This window comes from Solanum dulcamara, chromosome 9, assembly GCF_947179165.1.
Source record: "Solanum dulcamara chromosome 9, daSolDulc1.2, whole genome shotgun sequence".
Classification (NCBI taxonomy): domain Eukaryota; kingdom Viridiplantae; phylum Streptophyta; class Magnoliopsida; order Solanales; family Solanaceae; genus Solanum; species Solanum dulcamara.
This window is the reverse complement of record NC_077245.1, coordinates 9,561,367-9,585,518: the sequence shown is the minus strand read 5'-3', so window position 1 is coordinate 9,585,518 and position 24,152 is coordinate 9,561,367. Positions and strand designations below refer to the sequence as shown.

Genomic DNA, 24,152 nt, shown 5'->3' with positions numbered 1-24,152 from the left:
GAAAGGTTAGATATAAATTATACTTGGGTTCATAAATAGATGGATTTTTTTTTGTAAATTTTACCTAAATCCCATAATGGAAAAGTTTAATTACTATACATCCCTCATTGTATCAAAATTACCCGATATCCCCTTTTTTTCAACTTTTCTGATACATTAGATTTGTATCTGATACATCAATTATCCAATCAGTAATTAATGAAGATCATCTATTTATGAATAGTATCTTAATATAAGGGATGATTGGTTCTTCAAATCAATTAGTGATCTAATTAATGGGATTAATTTGGTTAAAAAAAGAACGGTTGTGCAGTTGAAGATTTAAGCCAAAAAAAACAGAGCATAAATTCAAACCAACTTCGTTTCCATTTTTTTTTTCCAGTTTGGGTTATGTATCTGATAGATCAGTTATGTATATGATACATCAATTGTTAAAAAAAACAATTGTTATGTCCATGAAGATTCAAGCCAAAAAACATAGCGTCGTCTCGAATGGAAAAAACAGAGCATCAATTCATACCGAAGTTGATTTCAATTATTTTTCAACTTTTGCTGATACATAAGTTATGTATCTGATACATAACTTTAGCTATAGAATAGTTAATGCACATCAGCTATTTATAGATAAAAGATTGGCTCTTTATATCAATTACTGATCTATTAAAGAAGGCGACAATTATGTAGATGAATTTTGAAGCCAAAAGTCAGAGCATCGACTACAAGGAAAACAACAGAGCATCAATTCAAAGCAAACTTCGCGTTTCATCAATTAATCGATATGAATATCCCGATACTACTGAGACATTCTGGAGTTTGGCAATCCGATATTACTTATGAACAATACAAAAGTGATGGAATCGTTGTCGGTGACAATGTATCTTACTCAAATTTAAAAGCAGCAATCGCTGCTGAATTGAGTGTGGATGAATCAGAGAAAGAAATTGAAATCCGATACATAGTTGAAGGTAACTCGTCGCCAATATATATTCGTAATGATATGGGTGTTAATCTTTACATAGAGTTGAAGAAGAAAGAGCCTGGTTTCGTGAATTATCCCCTGTGCATATCAAGCTTTGATATAAAAAGATGTGAGATAAAATCATTCGACAGTACATCTGGAGCAATCGTTTGTGCCGAATCAAATGCGAATTCGACAGTACATCTGGAGTCCCACAATTTTGGTTTAGAAGAATCTGGTAAAGTTACAAGTTGTTATATAGCAGAATTGGAGTTGACGAACTACATAGATGATACAAATGGTGCGGAAGTGAAGGAGAATCAATTCTATAAGGATAAAGCAACTCTAGTTGATGTAATGGACAAATACAAAATCAATAATGAATTTAATTTCAAGGTTAAAAGATCCGACAGTAAAAGGTATGCGCATATTCTGCATTTGGAAATTTTGATGTTGGATAGTATCCAATAGTATGTATCAGATACATATTACTGTGTGTAACTGATATATTCTTAAAATAAAATAATTTTTCATGTCATGATACATCAAAACTCCATTTCTGCATTTGGAAATTTTGATGTTGGATAGTATCCAACAGTATGTATCAGATACATATTACTGTGTGTATCTGATACATTCTTAAAATAAAATAATTTTTCATGTCATGATACATCAAAACTCCATTTCTGCATTTGGAAATTTTGATGTTGGATAGTATCCAACAGTATGTATCAGATACATATTACTGTCTGTATCTGATACATTCTTAAAATAAAATAATTTTTCATGTCATGATACATCAAAACTCCATTCCTGTAACTCAGTTAAAAAATGATAATAATGCTGTCAGTATGTATCAGGTTCATAATACTCTATGTATCAGATGTTTTTTTTTAACAATACATACAAAGAAGCATGTATCAAGTACATGGGTTGACACACTTCCTATCAGTATGTCACTGTATTTGTTGATATTATAAATGAAAAAATATTGATATGATACATGTCATTTTTTTAATACAAATGCAGTTATGTGTTAGTATGCCTTTCAGAAGGATGTTGTTGGAGAATGAAAGCTTCATGTTGGAAAAAATCGGATATATTCAAAGTTAGATATTTCAATAGTGAACATTTATGTGCACTGAGAGATAGGATTTTCAACAAAGTTCATGCTACAAAGGCTTTTGTTAGTGCATTCACAGCCCCTAAATTGGTTAATCATAAGAGAATTGTCACCCCTAATGATATACGAGAGGATATTAAATCAGCGTATGGAATTGATATTACCTATCAACAGGCATGACGTTCAAAAGAGCATGCTTTGCAGATGTTAAGGGGAAAACCTGCTGATGGATATAGACAGCTGCCTTGTCACGACCCGAATCCGGGTGTGATGGCACTCATCTCAACCCACCGAGACAAGTCAGCCTAAAACTCAACGGAAAGTAAATGCGGAAGTAATTGAGATAAAACAAGGTTTAGCTTAGTCAAAAATAAATAAATAATCTCCAAAATCCCCCAAGACTGGTTGTCACGTATACAAGCCACTAATATATTATCGAAGTACGAAAGAAAATACAGTCACAATGTCTTTGTCTCTAGAGTAGGACTAAAACATAATAAAAGAGCAAGAGGTGTCCGCTAGATAGATGTGACAGCTACCTCGACACTCGGAATGACAGCCTCAGATGTAGTAGAAAATGCTAGAAGATCAAGCAGGTCCGGGCTCACCACCTACACAAGTGTGGAAGCAAGGGGTGAGTACCAAACAACACGGTACTCAGCAAGTGGATAACTAAAACTAAGCAAAGCTTAATAGATACAAGTACTCCTGTCCTCCCAACCGAACCTCCTTAACTACAATCTGCATAAGATCAGCCCAACTCTACACTTGTACAATAACAACAGTAATACAGTCCACAAATTCTCATCAATGAATCATACCAAGTCAAGTTCAACATACACAGAGCAATATAGGGGTAAACACAAATTCACAAATATCAATAAAATGCGATGAAATGCAATGAGATGATGCATGTCTGTCCTATCGGTACACATCCGCTGAATCACAGTCCGGAACCCATGGGGGATATTTCTGTCCATGTAACCTGCCATGGAGCGTGTGGCCCGACCCTTTTATTTCATAATACCTGCCACGGAGCGTGTGGCCCGACCCCTTTATTTCATAATACCTGCCACGGAGCGTGTGGCCCGACCCCTTTTGTTTCATATCATTTTCAGTATCAACACAATATGTCAGAACCAGTGCAATCAATTCATGTTCATATAATTCACGATAATAACATGACAACCACAATAATTTTTCATATCTCACATCAACATAGTCATTTCACATGTCCAAAATCACAACATATCAATTCCACCAATATACATGTCATTAGATCACCATTTTATACTCTCATCTCCATTTTTTTGAAGGTCAATCATACATTCAATAATCCAGTTCAATTTTTCATTACTCCCTAGTATATATGACACGGAAATACAAGTATCTATAAGCTTAAACTGAGGTTTAGAAATTCACTTGCCTTAAATAATCACGCAATTACTCCGAGACCTGAGCCTTCCCTTTTCGCTGGGTTTCCAAATAAGTATGATCTAAATAAATAATTAACCACAATAAGATTTCAAAACTAACAACACCCATGTCTATCCTAGACCCAAAACTCACACAAATCTATAATCAAGTTCCCAAATCTTGATGCCAATTAATAAACCAAATCTTATATTTTCTAAATTTCAAGCCTAGGGTTAAGTCTTAATTTCCCCAATATCATAAATTTAATGGAATTTATATAACATAATATGCCTAACATTTAATTACTTATCTCAATATATCAAAACTTAATTTATAATGGGATACAAAATAAAATTGTTGACAATTGAAACCACCTGGTTTACGAAACCAGTGGCGACAATTGAACATACGTGAACAACTTTCCATTCATGGCATTTACTCTTTTTTTTAATCATTAGAAATCTTCACTAATCTTTGCCTTACCATTGGCAGTGAATGTTCCACTCATACTTTCTCATTCTAGGTTCAAGACTCACGACAAAAGCACTAGAATTTGGTATTCCTTTACTTCTTCTTCTTTTTCTTTTCAATCTAGAATTATAACACTAATTTCTTACTCATATATGCAATCATTAATCTTAGCAGAAAACGTAACCGACTATTACCTGAAGCGTCCGCCGAAGCCACGTTCAATTCCTTTAGTCTGAGGGTTTGAAAATTAATTGTGTTGTAAATAAAAACCTTCTTTAACTTATTTTAATAAATAGGTCAAGTGGTATATGAAATTAAATAAATTAACACTTTAGCCCACCAATTAAATTAGTTATCTAAAGTTACCCCTCAACTAAATAACCGTAGTTACTGAATAGTCTAAAATTTATAATTTAATTTTTATTTTCATTTTTTTTTCGGAGAGAGTATTTTATGGAAGAGAGATGACTCATTCTCAAAATGACCAAACGGGTCATCACATTATCCACCACTAAAAATCATGTTCGTCCCCGAACATAAAGCAAAGGAATATACCTGAAGATTCAAAAAGATGAGGGTATCTGGCACGCATATCAGCCTCTGTCTCCCAAGTCGCCTCTCCGACTGAACGGTGCTTCCATTGTACCTTCACTGAAGCTATCTCCTTGGTTCTAAGCTTACGAACCTGCCTATCTAGAATGGCTATAGGCTCCTCCTCAAATGTCAAGTCTGGACCCAACTCCACTAAATTGAGTGACAACACATGAGACTCATCCGGAACATACTTCCGAAGCATGGAAACATGAAACACGTTATGCACAGCCGATAATCTAGGTGGTAAGGCCAATCTATAGGCCACCTCTCCAACTCGCGCCAAAATCTCAAATGGGCTAATGAAACGAGGGTTGAGCTTGCCCTTTCTCCCAAACCGCATCACGCCCTTCATGGGCGACACTCGAAGCCAAACATGATCGCCCACCATGAACTCTAATGGTCGAACTCTCCGGTCTGCATAACTCTTCTGCCTACTCTGGGCTATCAAGAGTCTACCTTGAATCCTACGAACCTTCTCCATAGCATCTCTAAGCAAGTCTGTATCTAAGGAGTCTATCTCAGCTAAGTCAAACCATCCGATAGGAGATCGACACCGCCTACCATACAGAGCTTCAAATGGAGCCATCTGAATACTGGAGTGATAACTGTTGTTGTAGGAAAACTCCGCTAGGGGCAAGTGCTGGTCCCATCTAGCACCAAAATCAATAACACAAGCTCGGAGCATATCCTCCAACACTTGGATCGTCCGCTCGGACTGACCATCAGTCTGTGGGTGAAAAGCAGTACTCATATCAAGTCTAGTGCCCAAACCATGCTGTAATGCCTGCCAAAAATACGAAGTAAATACTGAACCTCGATCCGAAATGATGGATACTGGGACACCATGAAGCCGAACGATCTGACTAATATATAATTAGGCTAGTTTATCCGCCGTGTACCTTACCTTAACTGGAATAAAATGGGCAGACTTGGTTAGTCTGTCAACCACCACCCATATAGAGTCGTAGCCACCCACGGTGGGAGGTAAACCCACAATGAAGTCCATGGTGATCATTTCCCACTTCCAAGTGGGAATAGGCATCCTCTGACTCACACCCCAGGCCGCTGGTGCTCACACTTTACCTGCTGGCAAGTCAAACACTTAGATACGAACTCTGCGATGTCCTTCTTCATCCCACACCACCAATAGTGCTGGCACAGATCATGATACATCTTGGCCGCTCCCGGATGGATGGAATACCTTGAACAATGAGCCTCTTCCAAAATCAATCTAGTCAGGTCACCCACCTTAGGCACACAAATTCTGTCGTCAATCCTCAATACACCTTCCGAATCAAGTATCGCCTCCTTAGCTTCACCTCTTAATACCTTGTCTCGAATGATACATAACTTCTCATCCTGAAACTGTCTCTCCCGAATCTGGTCAATCAAGGAAGAACGTGCCTCCATAAAGGCAAGAACACCACCATCCTCTGAAATCTGCAACCGAACAAGGCTATTAGCTAGCCTCTGAACATCTCTGGCTAATGGTCGCTCCTCAACTCGGATCGCGGCAAGACTCCCCATACTAGAGGACTTCCTACTCAAGGCATCCGCCACCACATTGGCTTTTCCTGGGTGGTACAAAATAGTTATGTCGTAGTCCTTCAGTAACTCGAGCCATCTACGTTGCCTTAAGTTCAGATCCCTCTGACTGAATATATACTGAAGACTCCTATGATCGGTGAAGACCTCGCAATGCACACCGTATAGGTAATGACGCCATAACTTAAGCACGAAAACCACAGCCGCTAACTCCAAATCATGAGTAGGATAGTTTTTCTCATGGACCTTCAACTGTCTCGAGGCATAAGCAACCACTTTTTCCTTCTGCATCAACACACCGCCTAACCCAATGCTAGAAGCATCGCAGTATACAGTAAATCCCACACCTTCCTCGGGTAGCATCAAAATAGAAGCCGAAGTCAATAAAGTCTTGAGCTTTTGGAAGCTCGCCTCACATTCGTCGGACCAATGAAAATCCACGGCCTTCTGAGTCAATCTAGTCAGTGGAGCTGCAATAGTGGAGAATCCCTGCACGAACCGTCTATAATAACCAGCTAACCCCACAAAACTACGAATCTCAGTAGGAGAAGTAGGCCTTGTCCAACCTCTAACTACCTCAATCTTAGCTGGATCCACTCTAATCCCCTCTTTGGACACCACGTGTCCTAAAAATGTAACAGAATCAAGCCAAAATTCACACTTGGAGAACTTTGCATACAACTTTTCTTCCCTCAATTTCTGAAGTACCAACCTCAAATGGCGGACATGATCTGCCTCAGTCTTGGAATACACCAGGATGTCATCAATGAATACTATCACAAAAGAATCTAAGTACGGGCGAAACACTCCATTCATCAACTCTATGAATGCTGTGGGGGCATTCGTCAACCCAAATGACATCACCAAAAACTCGTAGTGACCATAACGAGTCCGAAAAGCTGTCTTAGGAATATTTGATGCCCTAATCTTCAACTGATGATAACCAGACCTCAAGTCTATTTTGGAAAACAATGCCGCTCCCTGTAGCTGATCAAATAAATCATCAATACGGGGAAGAGGATATTTATTTTTAATAGTTACCTTGTTCAACTGCCTGTAATCGATACACATCCTCATAGTCCCATCCTTCTTCTTTACAAACAGAACCGGTGCACCCCAAGGAGACACACTAGGGCGAATAAACCCCTTACTCAACAAGTCTTGCAACTGATCCTTCAACTCTTTCAATTCAACTGGAGCCATGCGATATGGAGGAATAGAAATAGGTTTAGTGCCAGGCTCTAAGTCAATAGCAAAAACAATATCCCTATCCGGAGGAATACCAGGAAGATCAGTAGGAAATACATCAGAAAACTCCTTAACCACTGGAACAGTATCTATAGGAGGTGACTCAATACTGGTATCCCGAATAAAGGCCAAATAAGACATACACCCTCTATCAATTAACCTCTGAGAACGAATATATGAGATAAGCTTATCGGGATAGGAGCCACTAGTACCCTTCCACTCAATCCTCGGGGCACCAGGTATCGCTAAGGTAATAGTTTTAGCATAACAATCGAGAATAGCACGATGAGGAGAAAGCCAATTCATACCCAATATCACATCAAAATCTACCATCCCCAGAATAATCATATCTACCCAAGTATCATACCCGGCCAAGGAAATAAGACAGGATCGATATACTCAATCCACCACTAAGGGTTCACCCACGGGTGTAGAAACATAAACGGGCACGGACATACAATCATATGTCAAATCAAAGTTAGATGCAAAATAGGCAGACACATAAGAAAATGTAGATCCTGGATCAAATAATATAGATGTAGGTCGATGACAAACTGGGACAATACCTGTGATAACGACATTGGAAGCCTCAACCTCAGATCTCCCTGGAAAAGCATAACACTGAGCTCCCCTACTACCTCCGACCTGCCCAACACCTCTACCTCCTCCCTGAGGGACTATAGCACCACTAGCACCCCTACCAAGAGTGCGACCACCTCTACTAGTCTGGGCTCTACCTCGACCTCTGACCGGCGACGCTGGTCCTCTAACTGAAACTGAAGAACTAGGCTGGGTTCCTCCTCGACCCTGAGATGTACACTACCATGAAAGATGATCTGGATCACCACAAGTATAACATACTCTCCCGTGCGAAAACCTCTGCGATGAACCTGCAGAACTTGTATAACTACCCTGGCTCATCGGCCTCTGTTGTGACCTCTGGTAACTCTGACCTATACTGTAGGACCCACGAGGTGTCTAACCATCCTCATAAGCTGGCATAAATGCATGAACTGGTCCTCTATGCTGAAAGGAACCACCTCCTCTATAGGACCCTCTACCTCTAGATAAGGTACCCGAAAACTGACCAGAAGCTCGGGCCCTCTTGGGGTCCCCGAACTCCTCTCTCTCCATCAACTCCGCCTCCTTGGCAGCACCCACAATGGACTAGAAAGAAGTGCCCTCACGGGCTGGTCGAAAAACTGCTGTACGAATAGTATAGTTCAGTCATCGCACAAATCTGTGAATCCGCTCTGTCTTATCAGGAAGGACAGCCATGGCATGTCTGGACAACTGGTAGAAACGAGTCTCATATTCAGCAACTGTAAGTCCTTCCTGCCTCAAATTCTCAAACCGTAATCGGCTCTCTTCCTTCACACTCCAGGGGATAAAACGGTCATAAAAGGCACTAGCAAACTCATCCCAAGTCATCTGGGGTGATCCAACTGGTCTGGAACTCGTATACACTCTCCACCACTCTCTGGCTGGTCCACGCAACTGTAGTGTAGTATAACGAACTCCATGAGTCTCAGCTAACCCTACTGTCTCCAACAACTCTCGACACATGGTCAAGAACTCGTGTGCATCCTTAGTCTTCCCACCCTAAAATTGTGGAGGGTCCATTTTTCGGAACCTCTCATGTCGGCGTTGCTCGTCGTCAGTCAACATGAGCACAGGTGCAACTTGGGCTCCTCCTACCTGTACTCCATCCTCATCCGCTCTAGGGCCCGTAAGTGGCTGGTCTACCGGACCCTGAACAATTGGAATGTGATGCTGCCGTGGGGTATGAGCTCCTGCTCTAGTCTGAGAACCCTCAGGTGTACCATTCACCCTTACACTCTGATTAAATCCTTCGAGCGCATCCAATACTCGTATCAAAGTGGCCTGAAGCAATGGTGCAGTAGTAGACTCTTGAGGGACATGTTCCTCTCTACCATCAATCTGTGGCTCAAGAGAAGCCTCTCTAGCATGACCTCTAGCTGGCGCCGCCCCTCGGGCACGACCTCTGCCTGCCGCCACACCCCGACCACGGCCTCTAGTTTGGCCTCTATCCCTACCCCTAGTTGGGGTTCCAACATCAACCTCGGGAAGTGCCTCCCTTCCTCTACCTCTAGCTGTAATTCTGGTCCTGGCCATCTGTCAGAAAGGACACGCAAAAATTCAGTACCAACACAACACGCACGATACAAAGTGAAAGAACAAAGGGAAAATTTCCTAAAAGTCCTCATAGCCTCTCGAAGATAAGTACAGACGTCTCCGTACCGATCCGCAAGACTCTACTTAAACTTGGCTTGTATACACGTGAGACCTATAAACCTGGGGCTCTGATACCATCTTTGTCACGACCCGAATCTGGGTGTGATGGCACTCATCTCAACCCACCGAGACAAGTCAGCCTAAAACTCAACAGAAAGTAAATGCGAAAGTAATTGAGATAAAACAAGGTTTAGCTTAGTCAAAAATAAATAAATAATCTCCAAAATCCCCCAAGACTGGTTGTCACGTATACAAGCCACTAATATATTATCGAAGTACGAAAGAAAATACAGTCACAATATCTTTGTCTCTAGAGTAGGACTAAAACATAATAAAAGAGCAAGAGGTGTCCGCTAGATAGATGTGACAGCTACCTCGACACTCGGAATGACAGCCTCAGATGTAGTAGAAAATGCTAGAAGATCAAGCAGGTCCGGGCTCACCACCTACACAAGTGTGGAAGCAAGGGGTGAGTACCAAACAACACGGTACTCAGCAAGTGGATAACTAAAACTAAGCAAAGCTTAATAGATACAAGTACTCCTGTCCTCCCAACCGAACCTCCTTAACTACAACATGCATAAGATCAGCCCAACTCTACACTTGTACAATAACAACAGTAATACAGTCCACAAATTCTCATCAATGAATCATACCAAGTCAAGTTCAACATACACAGAGCAATATAGGGGTAAACACAAATTCACAAATATCAACAAAATGCGATGAAATGCAATGAGATGATGCATGTCTGTCCTATCGGTACACATCCGCTGAATCACAGTCCGAAACCCATGGGGGACATTTCTGTCCATGTAACCTGCCACGGAGCGTGTGGCCCGTCCCCTCAATACATATATCTTGCCACAGAGCGTGTGGCCCGACCCCTTTGTTTCATAATACCTGCCATGGAGCGTGTGACCCAACCCTTTTATTTCATAATACCTGCCACGGAGCGTGTGGCCTGACCCCTTTTGTTTCATATCATTTTCAGTATCAACACAATATGTCAGAACCTGTGCAATCAATTCATGTTCATATAATTCACGATAATAACATGACAACCACAATAATTTTTCATATCTCACATCAACATAGTCATTTCACATGTCCAAAATCACAACATATCAATTCCACCAATACATGTCATTAGATCACCATTTTATACTCTCATCTCCATTTTTTTTTAAGGTCAATCATACATTCAATAATCCAGTTCAATTTTTCATTACTCCCTGGTATATATGACACGGAAATACAAGCATCTATAAGCTTAAACTGAGGTTTAGAAATTCACTTGCCTTAAATAATCACACAATTACTCCGAGACCTGAGCCTTCCCTTTTCGCTGGGTTTCCAAATAAGTATGATCTAAATAAATAATTAACCACAATAAGATTTCAAAACTAACAACACCCATGTCTATCCTAGACCCAAAACTCACACAAATCTATAATCAAGTTCCCAAATCTTGATGCCAATTAATAAACCAAATCTTATATTTTCTAAATTTCAAGCCTAGGGTTAAGTCTTAATTTCCCCAATATCATAAATTTAATGGAATTTATATAACATAATATGCCTAACATTTAATTACTTATCTCAATATATCAAAACTTAATTTATAATGGGATACAAAATAAAATTGTTGACAATTGAAACCACCTGGTTTACGAAACCAGTGGCGACAATTGAACATACGTGAACAACTTTCCATTCATGGCATTTACTCCTTTTTTTAATCATTAGAAATCTTCACTAATCTTTGCCTTACCATTGGCAGTGAATGTTCCACTCATACTTTCTCATTCTAGGTTCAAGACTCACGACAAAAGCACTAGAATTTGGTATTCCTTTACTTCTTCTTCTTTTTCTTTTCAATCTAGAATTATAACACTAATTCCTTACTCATATATGCAATCATTAATCTTAGCAGAAAATGTAACCGACTATTACCTGAAGCGTCCGCCGAAGCCACGTTCAATTACTTTAGTCTGAGGGTTTGAAAATTAATTGTGTTGTAAATAAAAACCTTCTTTAACTTATTTTAATAAATAGGTCAAGTGGTATATGAAATTAAATAAATTAACACTTTAGTCCACCAATTAAATTAGTTATCTAAAGTTACCCCTCAACTAAATAACCGTAGTTACTGAATAGTCTAAAATTTATAATTTAATTTTTATTTTCATTTTTTTTTCGGAGAGAGTATTTTATGAAAGAGAGATGACTCATTCTCAAAATGACCAAACGGGTCATCACATGCCTGTATACATACATATTCTAAAAACCGTATATCCAAATTCGTACATAAGTATGCACAAGTCATCAACTGATGAATTCATGTATTTGTTCATAGCGTTAAGGCCCTTGATGAGGGGGTTTCAGTTTTGTCGACCAGTAGTTGTTGTTGACGGTGCACATCTTGATGGACCTTATAAAGGGACGTTTGTATCAGTTAGCACACTTGATGGGGCATGTATTACTTTCTTATACTGTTTCTTATTGAATAATAGTGTGTCATCTCATTTTTCACATTTGTTGTGATTCTGATGAATTCTAATAACTATTATATCGCTATTATTGATTTATTAGGTTGCATATTGCCGTTGGCGTATGATATTGTTGATACGGAAAATGATTCATCATGGACGTGGATTTTTCAGAATTTCAAGAATGCATTTGGAGAGAGGGACAATATATGTGTTGTATCAGATAGGAACGAAAGCATAATCAAGAGTGTAAGCATGGTATTTCCCAATGTTCCTCATTTTGCATGCATATGGCATATATGGAAAAATGTGTGTACTAAATACAGAAGGAGCAAAGCTGTACTAAGTGACATCTTCTATTCAATGGCCAAGGCATACCGAAAAGATGAAGTCGATAAATTAATGGCCAAAGTTGAAAGAATCGATCAACGGGTGGCACAATATTTAAAAAATGCAGGATACAAAAAGTGGTCAAGGGTTCATGCCACTGTCAACAGGGGTAGAAAGATGACTTCTAACATCGCAGAATGTATCAATGGATGTCTTGTTGAAGCACGAGAGCTGCCTATAATTGACTTTTTAGAGCAAACGAGAATGTTATTTGGTTCTTGGAACTGCAAAAATAGAGAAATAGCATTATACAAAACATACTTTGGGTAGAAAATTCGAAGATATCCTAGTTTCAAACACGATCAAGTGTTCGAGAATGAAGGTACATGATACATACTTTCTGACACATATATACTGATACATCAGTTCTGGTACATGATAGATACTTTCTGATACATACTTTCTGATACATATATATTGATACATCAGTTCTGATACATCATTTCTGTAATTGAATCATACTTTATGATACATATATGTGATATTTATTTCTTGGTGGCTGATGATTCATCAGTTATGTATAACATGTGCTAATTAAATAATGAAACTTCAATTATGATACATAAGTTCTACGTTTGATACATAAGTTCTGATACATATATGTAAAGATTATTTTCCTTCAGGCTGATGATTAATCAGTTATGCATAAATTGTTCTAAATATATACTGATACATCAGTGTAGATACATTATTTGTGTAGATGATACATAAGTACTATTAGATATATGTGAAGTTTATTTATATCAGTTTGTTGCTTCGTCATTCAAGTATAGCCTGTGCTCATTATATACTGATATATCAATTCGGATACATCAAATGTGTAGTTGATACATAAGTACTGACACATATAAACATAACATGTTTAAAATACATACTGATACATCAGTTCTGATACATCATTTCTGTAATTGATACGTACTTTCTGATACATATATGTGAAATTTATTTCTTGTTGGCTGTTGATTCATCTGATATATATATCCTGTGATAATTATTACCCTTTTATGTATGTGAGGAAGCAGTACTGATACATAAATTTGAAATATAATTCCTGCAGGTTGTTGCTTCATCAGAGTATCTTTATTCTGTTTACGAATTAGGTATAAGATACATTGTGTGTCTAGAGAGAAAACACATGCACTTATGGTAGATTTCAACTAGACGAGATACCATGTCCACATGCAATTGCAGTGTTGAAGAGCAAGAACATTACTGACCTGCACCCATATTATTCTGATTACTACAAACCAGAGGTGTTGGCAAATACTTATGAATTACTAATGGTTCTAATGCCAGATAAGAAAGACTGGACTGCTCCAAAGGAAATTTTGGAAGAAATTGTCTTGCCGCCAATATACAAAAGAATGCCAGGAAGACCAAAGAAAGGGAGAAAAAAGTTCGCTAATGAGAAAATAACAAGTAGCACAAATTCTTGTGGACGTTGTGGCCACGAAGGCCACAACAGAAAGACTTGTAATTTCATTCCTAAATAGATATGATGTTTGTGGTATCTCAGTGTACATTCTAATTGAATCATAAAATAACATCTATTATTATATTTTATATTTGAGTTTGACACGTGACATAAATATAAAAATCTTTTTTCAGTTGATATGTATCAAGATTAGAACATTTTATTGCTACAATTTTTTTTAAAATAAAATACAGGACGTCCATCGGTTCGCCATGACTTGGATTAATGAAATCTCACATGGTTTATTTTTTGGATCGTTATTTTCCCAAACATAAACATTCTTGTCTTTTCGACAACCATAATTACACAAGAGTTGTTGGTGATACGTAAGATCCTATTTGATATAGGTTGTAGATTATCATATGCAGTAAATCTTGATAAATACGAATCTGATACATAAGCAAAATGTATCATATACGTTAACTCTTGAGACATAGAATTCTTATGCAAAAAATTAATGTATCAGAATCATTAAATATTGAGAAATGAGAATCTGATACATGTGCATGATGTATCATAATAAAATAAAACTTATCTCATGTATCAGAATTCACAAAATATGACACTTATGAATATTATACTCAATACAAGTTTGATACACTAGAATATAAAACATAAACTTTGATTTTATATTTGATTTTGACATCAGAGAAAAACATAGTAAATCTGATGTATGGAAATATTAAAACATATTAAATCTGATACAATCAATAAATCTTGAGAAATGAGAATATGATACATGTGCATGATGTATCATAATAAAAAAAACTTGATTCATGTATCAGAATTCAAAAAATATGACACTTATGAATATTATACTCGATACAAGTTTGATACAGTAGAGTATAAAACATAAACTTTGATTTTATATTCCATTTTGACACCAAAGAAAAACATAGTAAATCTGAGGTATGGAAATATTAAAACATACTAAATCTGATACATTACAGTTTATGTATCAGATACATTGGAAGAATCAGAATCACCTAAAATGTTTACTATCAAAAAAAAATTATTGGACATCAATCAGTTCTCCTTGGTTTGGAGATATGTCTCTCCTTGGTTTTTTTGGATCGTCGTTATCGCTAACATAACCATCCATGGCCTTCTGACAACCATATCTCCATAAGAGTGCGGCATATCTTGAACAGAAGAATTCAGCGTTTAGTCCGGTATTTGGAATAGAAATTCCATCACTAAGATATTCAGCAAACATGGCCAGGAAAACTCCACAATCCCTGCAAATAAAGGAATACATGAATTTTAAAAAAGTAAAATTGACATATGAATGATTTAGGTATACATAGCCGATGTTAATACTCACAAGCTGCCATTTCCCTGTTGCGCAATTCCTTCAACATACTCAACTGCTAATGGGTGATGTGGTTCAAGCATATTACCGGTTGATTTGTCCTTGTATGAATCAAGAGACGACCAATCAGTACGTTCGTTGTTGTCAAAGAAACCACTGTCTTGCAGGTATGTTGGTAGCATTGCTGCTATCTTTTGGATCTCTTGGGAAGGGTTGCTACTTCTTCGTCTAGACGATGAATCATACACACGTATCAACCTCTCTTTTAACACAACTACCGCAAGAACCCAATGAAAATCCATGTCGCAGTTGTCACGACCCAAGCCTAGGGCCTAGACGTGACATGGCGAATGAGGAACCCGAAAGTACCTCAAACAAGCCTCTTAGCATTCTTTTAGCCTTTCATAGGTAATAATGATAAATAGACAAGCGGAAATCATAATAATAAATCTTCAACTTACATATGTCCAACAATACCTCTAACTATTAGATTTAATGGGGCTAAGACAAGTTCCTAGCTCACCCTCAATCATAATAGAAGAAATGCCATAATAAAATATCTTAACATATCATAAGCTAGAAAGACAAAGGAGTATTGTTCCCGGAACATGGGAACTCACCAAAAGTAGTCTTCAATGGAATATCAACTAGCCACGTGGAGGAGAACGAGGAGGAGCAGCGATCCCTACATGGTGATATCATGTAGGCAAAAGAGTATGCGTTAGTACTTTGAATGTACTAAGTATGTAAGGATGCATGAACATTGAGAAAATATTATAACATTTATGTAATATGGAACATAATGTAATACATGCATAATAAATCATATGGATATCCTTTAAAACATTCATTTTGTGGGAAATTAACCATAACCGACATTTAAGACCATGCGAGTTATTACATGGAATCCAACATAACCCCCTATGTTGGCCGGGGAGACTACTTGCCAGGTAGAACTCCGTCAACTTCATTCATTTCTTTAACTTTAACTTTAAGGGCTATTTATGGATCCATTAGCCTAAGCCTACAAGGGCTCCTATGTTGGCACATAGTTAATGAGACAAGGGGTTGCTACTAGGATTCCCTTACCGAATCCCACCTCAATGCCTCATTCGGTGCTAAGTCAATCCCACGGAATAGTTTAATACTTCAAAATATTCATAGCATATAACTTGAGAATTCAAACATCATATTCGGTAGAATAGCTCATTAAAACATTTGATAATTCAAATATGCAAGAATTGTCCTTATTGTATAAAGAATCCATCATTCATATCATTTCATCATTCTTTCATTTCATCATTCTTTCATTTCATAAGACTCCCTTTTTGATCATGGATATTGCTTTCATAAACATTTATTTAGAGTCAAAGCTTTCAAGTCAAACTTTATTAAAAACATAGTAAAACTAGGTGGGTTCAAATCACTTTAACTTGCAAATATGTATGTAAATAAATATACATAAATACTTTGAAATCCATTAATTAAAAATCATGCTTTAAACAACCCACCATGAATTTCAAGAACCTTTAAATAAAAGAATTACTTGTAAACCATCAATTCATTCATATGAAATTATGTTGCATCAAAATAGAGCAATAATCATTAGTTTAACCATGATTCATACTATTAAGTAAAATTAAGAATTAACATAAGAAAATATTACTTGAAATCAAGATATTTAATTGAAAGAGTTTTTGGACTATATGGGTGGAAGAACCCATGGATAAACACCCACATAACTTAGAGTAAAGCTTAAAGAAAATAAACATAATTTATTATATAATCAAAATAATTTAGACATGAGAGTGGAAGGAATACTCTCATTGAAACCTTACATACCTGGAAACTGAAGCTTTAGTTGGTACCGGAAGACTTAATGAACACTCTTGAGTCCTAGCTTCTCTCCTTGCCGGAACGTTTTGTGTACTACCCGGAATATATGAATCACCGGAATAGTATTTCTTCACTACTAAGAACTAAAACTATATTTGAGAATGTGTATAGAGAGAAGATTTGCTTGAGAAAGCTTGATGAATAAAATGAGGAAATAAGGTGGGTATTTATAGGTGGGAAAGATGACCTAACAATAAATAAAATAATTATAAATAAAAATCTGAAAATTTAGTGAAATATATTGATGTCATGGATGATGTTAAATGGAGGACAATTTATGTCATGAGTGATGTCAAATGTATCTAGATCTTTCTATGGTAGGTGAAATGAGTTATCTTTGACAGAATACTCTTTTTGGGAGCTGCGTTTGAATAAGATAAATTCCTTATTAGGATTTGGTGTCTTCATAAGAATTGTAGATATGGAAGTCTAGTTTCATATCGTTCAAGAATCAACCAATTTGGATAAACCTACAGTGAGATATGAGTTTTCTTCTATAAACACTCATTTCCGTAACAGCATCCTACCTTACAAAGATTAATTTATTTGACCTACTTAACCTCCGAATCTTAAAATATGGTCTTCCTAAAAGTTGTAGGTAATGATCTTGTGGTTACTCAGAAATTTGAATCACTCAATTTGGATATTTCTATGAAAAGTTATGACCAAAATACAGAGACTGTATCATGTTTAGGCAAAAATTGAAACATCGTATACAACGTTTTTAGGGGATATCACAGCAGTTTACTGGAATGTATACCTCATTTACCAAATACCAGGGCAAACCGGCTAGTATTGAGAAACCTCTTATTATGTTCTTCACGGATCTCTCTTGATGAGCTGTAACAGTGGCCCTTGCCATATCTTCTTGTGTAGAAATGTTAGGTGGAAGGTGATAGTAGTGTGTGTGTGCATATTCGATGTAATTTTTGAAAATGCAGTTTGTCGTTGTGTATCGATACTGATTGCTCAACTGCATCTTCGATTTCTTCCAAAGGTAGTAAAATATTACATCGATGTGCTGCACATTTTAAGAAAGTATTAGTTATATAACAACTAGCATCATGTATCAGATTATGTATGTATCAGATACATTTATCTATCTATGTATCAGATACATTAATATGTATGTATCAGGTAGTTAGTATGAGTTGTATCATATTATTTATGATAAAATTTTTACCTCATCGTTCCAGCATCTGTCCGGCTGTGACATTAGGTAGAACCAGTTCTTATCTTTAGGAAATGCCACAACAAAGTCCATTTTTTCAAAGCCGAATAAAGAGCACTTAGATCTGTAATGATCCTCCTTCGAATTCCTGAATGGAAACTTGTAGTTTAATAACATAACAAATATAATACACGACTTGTATGGGTATAAGTTGAATATGTCATACTTACTTGTTGCCATGTGATTTTAGAAGTTCTTTATCTATCCATTGAGAGTAGTCTGTGACAAGCTCGGAAGGGGGTTGATAGCATATACCAAAACCTTCAAAAGGGTGTGTCTGATGCGTAACATCTGACAAATTTTCCTTTCCCTTTTCACTTGACCCAAAGTTTGAAAGATACGGCGACTGTAAGATCTTCGAAGGAATCCTGCTTCTTCGAGATGGTGTCTTCGCATCGTCAGACAATACATTAGCTTTTGATGGAAGAGTGGTTGGTAGCTGGCTATCGCATAATAGACATTCATCCTGAACTTGCTCATGACTAACAGCTGTTAATGGCATGGCTGGTAATGGAAGTCCATATATTAGAGCATCTATCACATCTAGAGTTTCGATCGAAAATGGTGCTGAAGTATTGGATTCTGATGTGCTTGGTTTGATTTTTTCTTTTTCAATCTCCTCGACTTGCTCTTCTACTTTGGCAGATTTATCATCAGCTACTCTTCTATCTTTCTTTCCAGTGTTCTACACGTAATGTATAACGTCATTAAAAAAATTAATAATGTTAACTTTATCTCAGTAAAGAATCTGATACATTACTTGTAATGTATCAGAATCAGCAATAAGCTGATCAGTATCTGCTCTTTGTGGTTCTATTTGGTGTGCTGATACATCCTTGACGGATGGTTCATCTTCCTGGAAACATAATAACATTTAGTTATGATATATATGTACTAAATATCTAGATATATATATATATATTTAAAGAGGTAGAGCTTATACAAAATATATATATAGAATCAAATTGTTCATCAATTTGTTTCTGATACATTACCTTTAATGTATCAGAATAAACTTGCTGATCAAATAATTCAGGAACATCTGCTGAAATGCTTTGTTCTGATATGTTGTCCACCTGAATTATCATGGTGGATGGTTCAGGTCCCTGAAAACATAATAACATTTACATTTGATACATGACAATGAAAAGTATCCAGAAGTTTAAAAGCATAAATATCAAATATTACATGATGTATGTACCTTAATATCTTCCTGGACATTAGATTTGTCATTTTTTTGGGGTGGGTCAGATTTATTTGCAAAATTGTGCACCTCCAATCCAGTAGGTGCTTCTTGTTGTTCAACCACATGGAATGATTGATCAAAATCATCTTTTTTAACTTGAGATGATGTGCCAGTCATTCGGTCGCCATACTGTCGATGGCTTTCAAAAGATCAATGTGATTTGAATCCATTTTGTTCTCCAAACGCTTGAACTTTCGGTCAACCTTGATACATGTATATGAAAAATCAGAATGTATCACCTAATTAAAAGTATATTGTACGTGATACATCTTAAAGTAATAACTTACGTATCTCTTTAGAGACTTCTTTATGGACTTCTTCAATGCTTTGAATTGCATATGAATAATTCGATCCGAATGACCAAAAGATTCACCTCCTACAGCTGACTTCGCCCCTGGTACATTGTCAGGAGAAACAGGCTTTCTGATTCCTTTGGTGACTTTGCCCCCGGTTCATTGTCAGGAGAAACAAGATTTTCTAATTCATTTGGTGGTAAGAAATCCTTGTGCATGTTGGTTGTTTCTACTTGAATTGGCTTTTTAGCAGGGGAAGTCTTCATTCTCTTGGAAGGAGGTGGAGAAGATGTCTTAGCGACATCCCTGGATCTCTTTAAAAATTCAGTGGGTGGTGTTGTTGAAAAGTCCTCAAATCCAGTGACTTCATGAGGTTCTCTGAAATTGACCTTGGCAGCCGATGTTGAATCTTCAGGTTTCTATTGGCTGTCATGAACGACAATAGATTCCATTTCATGTTGAGATTAGACAATGTTGGAGCATGGATACTGCAAAAAAATTGAATAATTGATACATGTTAATGCTGATACATAAACATGATGTATCAGAAACATTAATCCTTCATACATGCTAAACTGATAGAAAAACAACATTATCTGATACATACATGCAGAAGTATCATGAGATGTAATTCTTGATACATTATAATTTGATACATAAGATAGAGTTTTCATGAGCTGTAAATACTGATAAATGAGTTTTCATGAGCTGTAAATACCATTCTGATACATACAATTATATGTATCAGAAAGGTTATATAAAGTATATGTATAAGATACATTATATCTTGATATATTTATATCCTGATACATAAATATATGAGCTGATACATCTACTTTATGAATCAAATTATACTGTATCAAGGTCATGGATATATAATGAATCTTAGATTTTATGTATAATGAATTAGTGCATAAACGAATAATATTCAAAGCATGTACCTCACTGAAGATGGTAGACATGAAGGTCTCAAATTTTGGCTTCACGGCGACAACACACTAGTTAAGAATTCTGGGAATTTTATTACCCACTCTTACAGCAATTTCAGAGGGAACTTGAGATGCACATTCATATATCCAAACATTCAGAGCGTATGGCATGCCGCCTAGACGATACATTTGTTTGGCATTTGAAAACTCCTGACGCATTCCTTTTATCAATTTTGAATATGCTAATTTCCCCCATGGATATTGCTCATAACTATCATCTTCTACCATCTTGAAATCATCAACCGATATAGGTGCATCACCTAGTTGAGAAAAAACAAAAGTATGGATGAAATAGAGAATGACCATCTGAACGGCATCTTCATTTGTTTTCCATCCTCCAACCAGAAAACGCTCAACGAAACGAGCTTTGTTGACCCCATTTTTGGCACCAGGAAAATATAAAGACAATAATCTACTTGCTTGATCATCAGAATACTTGAAGTCATTCATATTACCGGTACATCGCAAACCAATAATGATAGCAAAATCATTTATTGTAAATCGCAGTATATTACCCTGCACATAACGAATGTGCAGTTCTTCTTTGTTTTTTTGGTCTACCTCAAAAAGTACGAGGCATTTGATGATTTGCCCTTGAAAGTTGCAGTTTGGCATATCTAAGTAGTGACCAAATATAGATTGCCTAAATAACTTTATACCTTCTTCACCTATTGATGATTCAAAATCATCAAGAAAATTAGCCCTATATGTCGTTCCGAATCTCAATGGGTGGGACGAGATCTTCTTGATGACGTATTTCATTCCCTGCATTGACATGAAAATGGTTAAATACAACTTGAACTCTATACATGGATACGATGTATCATATGCATTAAGATATCTGATGCATAAGATGAGATTCTGATACATACAGAAGATGTATCAGAAACAATTATATATTATATTCTGATACATACATGTATATGTATCAGAATCATTAAAACTTGAAACATCAAAAAATGACACTTACACATGGTGTATCAGAAATAGTAAATCTCTAAAAAAATTGCATTTGAAAAAAATATTATGTATCTGATACATAAATGTATATGTATCAGAATCATTAAAACTTGAAATAACAAATACTGAGGCTTAAAGATGATGAATCAGAATTAGTAATTCTCAAAAAATTTCATATGAAATATACATTATGTATCTGATACATAAATGTAGATGTATCAGAATCATTAAACTTGAAATAACATAAACTGAGACTTAAACATAATATATCAGAAATAGTAAATCTCAAATAATTATATTTGAAAAATACATTATGTATCTGATACATAAATATATATGTATCAGAGTCATTAAAAAATTAAAACAACAGAAACTGACACTTAATAATGATGTATCAAAAATAGAAAATCTCCAAAAAAAAATACATTTGAAAAAGATAATATGTATTTGATACATAAATGTATATGTATCAGAATCATTAAAAATTAAAACAACAAACACTTAAACATGATGTATCATAAATAAAAAATATCCAAAAGATTTCCTTTTAAAAAGATATTATGTATCTGATACATAAATGATATGTATCAGAAACATTAAAACCTTCACAAAATTTTCATTCTAAAACAAAAAAACTTAATTGAACACATACCTTTGGGAGATTAGGGCGTGTTGTAACTCCTTCAATCTTTTTGTCTATTTCATTGGGTGCATGTTTAACTGTAGCTTTCGACTTCAAATTCTCACGTAGCTTATTCATCACTGCTGGATCGTTACGATGTTTGGATCTAACTTCGTCGTAACCTTCCCAAGACGAATCAGACCCGAGAGAAACAAGAATTCGTTGATTTTTAGTGGACTGTTTGAGAGCATGAACGGAATCCATATGTATAAGCTAAGGTATGAGAAACACAAATAGAAAGATTTACAGAAGAAAGCAAATGATAAAAAATTAGAAGATTTTTCAAAGATTTTCAGAAGAAATCAAAATATACAAATTTTAGGAGAAATCATATTGAATGAGGATGAATTAAAATTCCATATAAGGAAAGATTGATACATTACCTTATTTGGAACCTTGAAATTGATTAACACTTGAAGAGTAACTAACAAACAAGAGCAAATTAGGGCAAGAATAGAGGAATAGGGCGGATGTATCAGTGACTTTTAGAGAGAGAAAGGAAAAGGAGGGAATTTGAATTTTTTTTGGTGTATATGGGAGTAAAAGTAAATATATTAGGGGAAGTTGTGTAAAAAGGTAATTTACCCTTTTTTTTATAATATATATAAATATTTGGCGTAAGTTTTAAAATTTAAAATGAAATCAATAGCTATATTTGGCCTAAAACAAGTTTTTAGCAGATTTTGGGATTTGGTTTTCAAAATTTCCCCAAACCCAAACAAATTATGGCCAAACAATTGTCAAAATTTATTTCCAAAAAATGCTTCAAAATTTATGGATAACATTTTTTGTATATACACTTTTAATTTCTTACCATGGTTAAATAATATGCATTTTACTTGTTTAGATAGGCATAAACACCCCGTGCAGGCAAGTATTTAGAATTTTTTTTAATAGGGATAGCCCCTATTTCAAGGCAGTCTTTAATCTTTGCCCTTGAAATCGGTAATATTTAATTTGCTCCTCATTTTTAATAAAATTTGTGGGTCAAAATATCTTTAACTATGACATAATTTCGCGAGGCATATGTTTAGAGAACTTCATGCCTTGTCTAAAATAAGTGGTGTAATACCTAATTTGCAAGACATAAGTGTAGAGATTTTTTATTTATGACTTTTACAACATAACTTTATGAGTTCTGAAATTGAATTTATATCTTTATCGACATAAGTTCTGTAGAAAATAAGTTATGTCTTATAAGACATTACTTGTGGATCATTAACTTCTTAAGACATAATATTTTGAAACTGAACTTATGAATATAAATACATTCTATAGGAACTAAGTTATGTCTGTTATGAACTGAAGTTATACCAGTATAAGAGGCATAACTTGTTATGTCTTCTAAGACATAACTTGTATTGTATTGTAAGACGTAATATATATTTTGTCTTGTGATATATTTTTTTTGAATGTGAGGATATTTTGGTCATTATATGTTACTTAAAGTGCTCAAGGGCAAAATTAAACACCACTAATTTGATGGGCAAAAACTAAAAATCACCCAAAATAAAAGCATTCATGAGAATGACCGATGTATGTGAGAGACCGAGACTTTTCTTCTTCTCGGGCCATC

At 36.0% G+C, this 24,152-nt stretch overlaps 1 protein-coding gene across 1 annotated transcript; it reads right to left on the bottom strand.

Moving 5' to 3' along the window:
* Window positions 1–17,899: 17,899 nt before the first annotated feature.
* LOC129903511 (uncharacterized) lies at window positions 17,900–19,769 on the bottom strand. Its single transcript, XM_055979074.1, has 6 exons — window positions 19,680–19,769; window positions 19,402–19,512; window positions 19,167–19,262; window positions 18,577–19,091; window positions 18,359–18,494; window positions 17,900–18,163 (listed from the first exon to the last, which is right to left on the bottom strand). The coding sequence occupies exons 1-6, from the start codon at window positions 19,767–19,769 to the stop codon at window positions 17,900–17,902; spliced, it is 1,212 nt and encodes a 403-aa protein (XP_055835049.1).
* Window positions 19,770–24,152: the final 4,383 nt, after the last annotated feature.

What these genes read in the sequence shown, in the direction of transcription:
- LOC129903511 (XM_055979074.1), bottom strand. Translation starts at nt 19,769, where the DNA reads ATGACTGGCACATCATCTCAAGTTAAAAAAGATGATTTTGATCAATCA. An exon ending in TTTATTCTGATACATTAAAG is followed by an intron (nt 19,263 to 19,401) that starts GTAATGTATCAG and finishes TTATGTTTCCAG; the next exon opens with GAAGATGAACCATCCGTCAA. An exon ending in CTGATTCTGATACATTACAA is followed by an intron (nt 19,092 to 19,166) that starts GTAATGTATCAG and finishes CATTACGTGTAG; the next exon opens with AACACTGGAAAGAAAGATAG.